At 39.4% G+C, this 1,758-nt stretch overlaps 1 protein-coding gene across 1 annotated transcript in view; it reads right to left on the bottom strand.

Annotated features, from left to right (window-relative positions):
* Nucleotides 1-644, bottom strand: part of LOC101859940 (dihydroanticapsin 7-dehydrogenase-like) — a 23,708-nt gene extending 23,064 nt beyond the window's left edge. Inside the window, exon 1 of the mRNA XM_005100224.1 lies at nucleotides 564-644. Coding sequence (XP_005100281.1) covers nucleotides 564-644 — 81 coding nt within the window. The remainder of the gene's footprint in view (nucleotides 1-563) is intronic.
* Between the last annotated feature and the right edge of the window lie 1,114 nt (nucleotides 645-1,758).

The following is a 1,758-nucleotide window of genomic DNA, read 5'->3' as shown; positions in this document are numbered from 1 at the left end:
GGGAGTGAAAAGGAGGGAGGAGGGGGGATGAGGAGAAAATGAGAAAGACTTTATGAAAAATACCTTAGCAGAAAGTGCCTGACTTGACGAAAAATGTGCAAGGTAATTGTAAACGTTATCCGGACTGTTAAAGAGGGGAGGGGGGGGGGTTAAGAAGTCTTTGGTCTAAGCATGAAGGAATAAAGATAGAGCTTTGGAACTTGGCACACAAGATTTCTTTTCTCTATATTGTCACCATGCAGAGTAACACATTTCTGTCACCTCTCTTTGACCTTCAAATGTCCTTGAGAGAAAAATGACCCAGAATTGACCCCTAACAAGACTTCAATAGCTTCAATGGCGTTCTCGTTGTCATGGAAATTACGTCCTTTGGGTGATTTTTTTAAAGATTAGAAAACAAAACAAAAGTCTGAGAGGGGATAGGTCTGGTGAATAAACTCGGTGTGGCAGGATTTCAAAGCCACACTGTTCTGCTGTCTGGACTTCTTGTTGTGCCCTGTGCGCAGGGGCGTTGTCATGCTGTAGGAGGACTCCATTATGGATTTTCCATGTCTTTTTCTCACCAATTCAGACGGCAATTTTATCAGCAAACCCGAGTAGTAGTCTCGTGTGACTGTTTTTCCCTTTTCCAGGTAGTCAGTCATGATGATACCTTCACAATCTCGGAAACATGATAGCATGACCTTTCCTCTTGGCGGTGTTACCTTTGCTTTCTTTGGTGAGGGAGAAGAATGGGTTTTCCGTTGCATGGAGGACATTTTGTATTCTGGATCAAAGTGATACATCCATGTTTCATCCATAGTCACCATGTTTTTAAAGAAATTTGTGTTATTAGACTCAATTCGAATGAGTATTTTGCTGGACCAAACCCTCTGCTTCTTTTTCTCACTTGTCAAAAGGCGGGGTACCCACCGCGCAGACACCTTATTCATGTTAAAATGATCTCGGAGAATCGTTTCAATTGACCCTACACTGATTCTCATTTCACTTGAGAGCTGTTTAACTGTTATACGTTGGTCTTGTAGAACCTGTTTTTTCACTATGGATATATTCTCTTCAGTTACCACATCACCAACGTGAATCCAGAATTGAATTTTCTTTCCCAGTATGTCACAGTATTATAACGAGGACATTTGTCACCATTAACTTGAACCATTTCTTGAAAAATGTTTGAAGGGGATTTTCCTTGCAAGTGTAAAAACTTGATAACTGAGCGATATTCAGAAGGCTCCACGGCACAGTTTCAGCAAAGAAAAACACACGTTTTTTGTGCATGGTTTCATTGATCACGATGAATTGTGCCTTATTATTTTCAGATTTCCCCTAGAATTTGCATTATGTGTTCCAAAGAAATTGTCTAATGGCTGGCAAAATTTCATTAATCTACTATGATTCCTTAATGCCTTATTGACCCCCCCCCCCCACCCTCGTATATAAGTGACGTTCAAAAGTGTACCAAGATATTCGAGAAGTCTTCGTCTTTTCACAACACGAAGTTCCAGTTTTTCACCTAAACTTGCTACAATGGCTTCACTGAGTCTTGAGGGTCGCATTGCCATCATCACAATTCTTGTGCTAGTCCTGAAAATACAGTCTTTGCTAATCCTTTGCTTAAACTATAATTGACAAATTTGTTGAAGTCCGGATTGATAATAAATATATTTTAAAAATATTATTGGACGTTTGTTTTATTTAAGATAGATGATGATGAGATCATCATCATCATCATCATCATCATCATCATCATCATCATCATCA

This window comes from Aplysia californica, unplaced genomic scaffold (genome assembly GCF_000002075.1).
Source record: "Aplysia californica isolate F4 #8 unplaced genomic scaffold, AplCal3.0 scaffold00240, whole genome shotgun sequence".
NCBI lineage: Eukaryota > Metazoa > Mollusca > Gastropoda > Aplysiida > Aplysiidae > Aplysia > Aplysia californica.
This window is presented reverse-complemented; position numbering and strand designations above follow the sequence as displayed.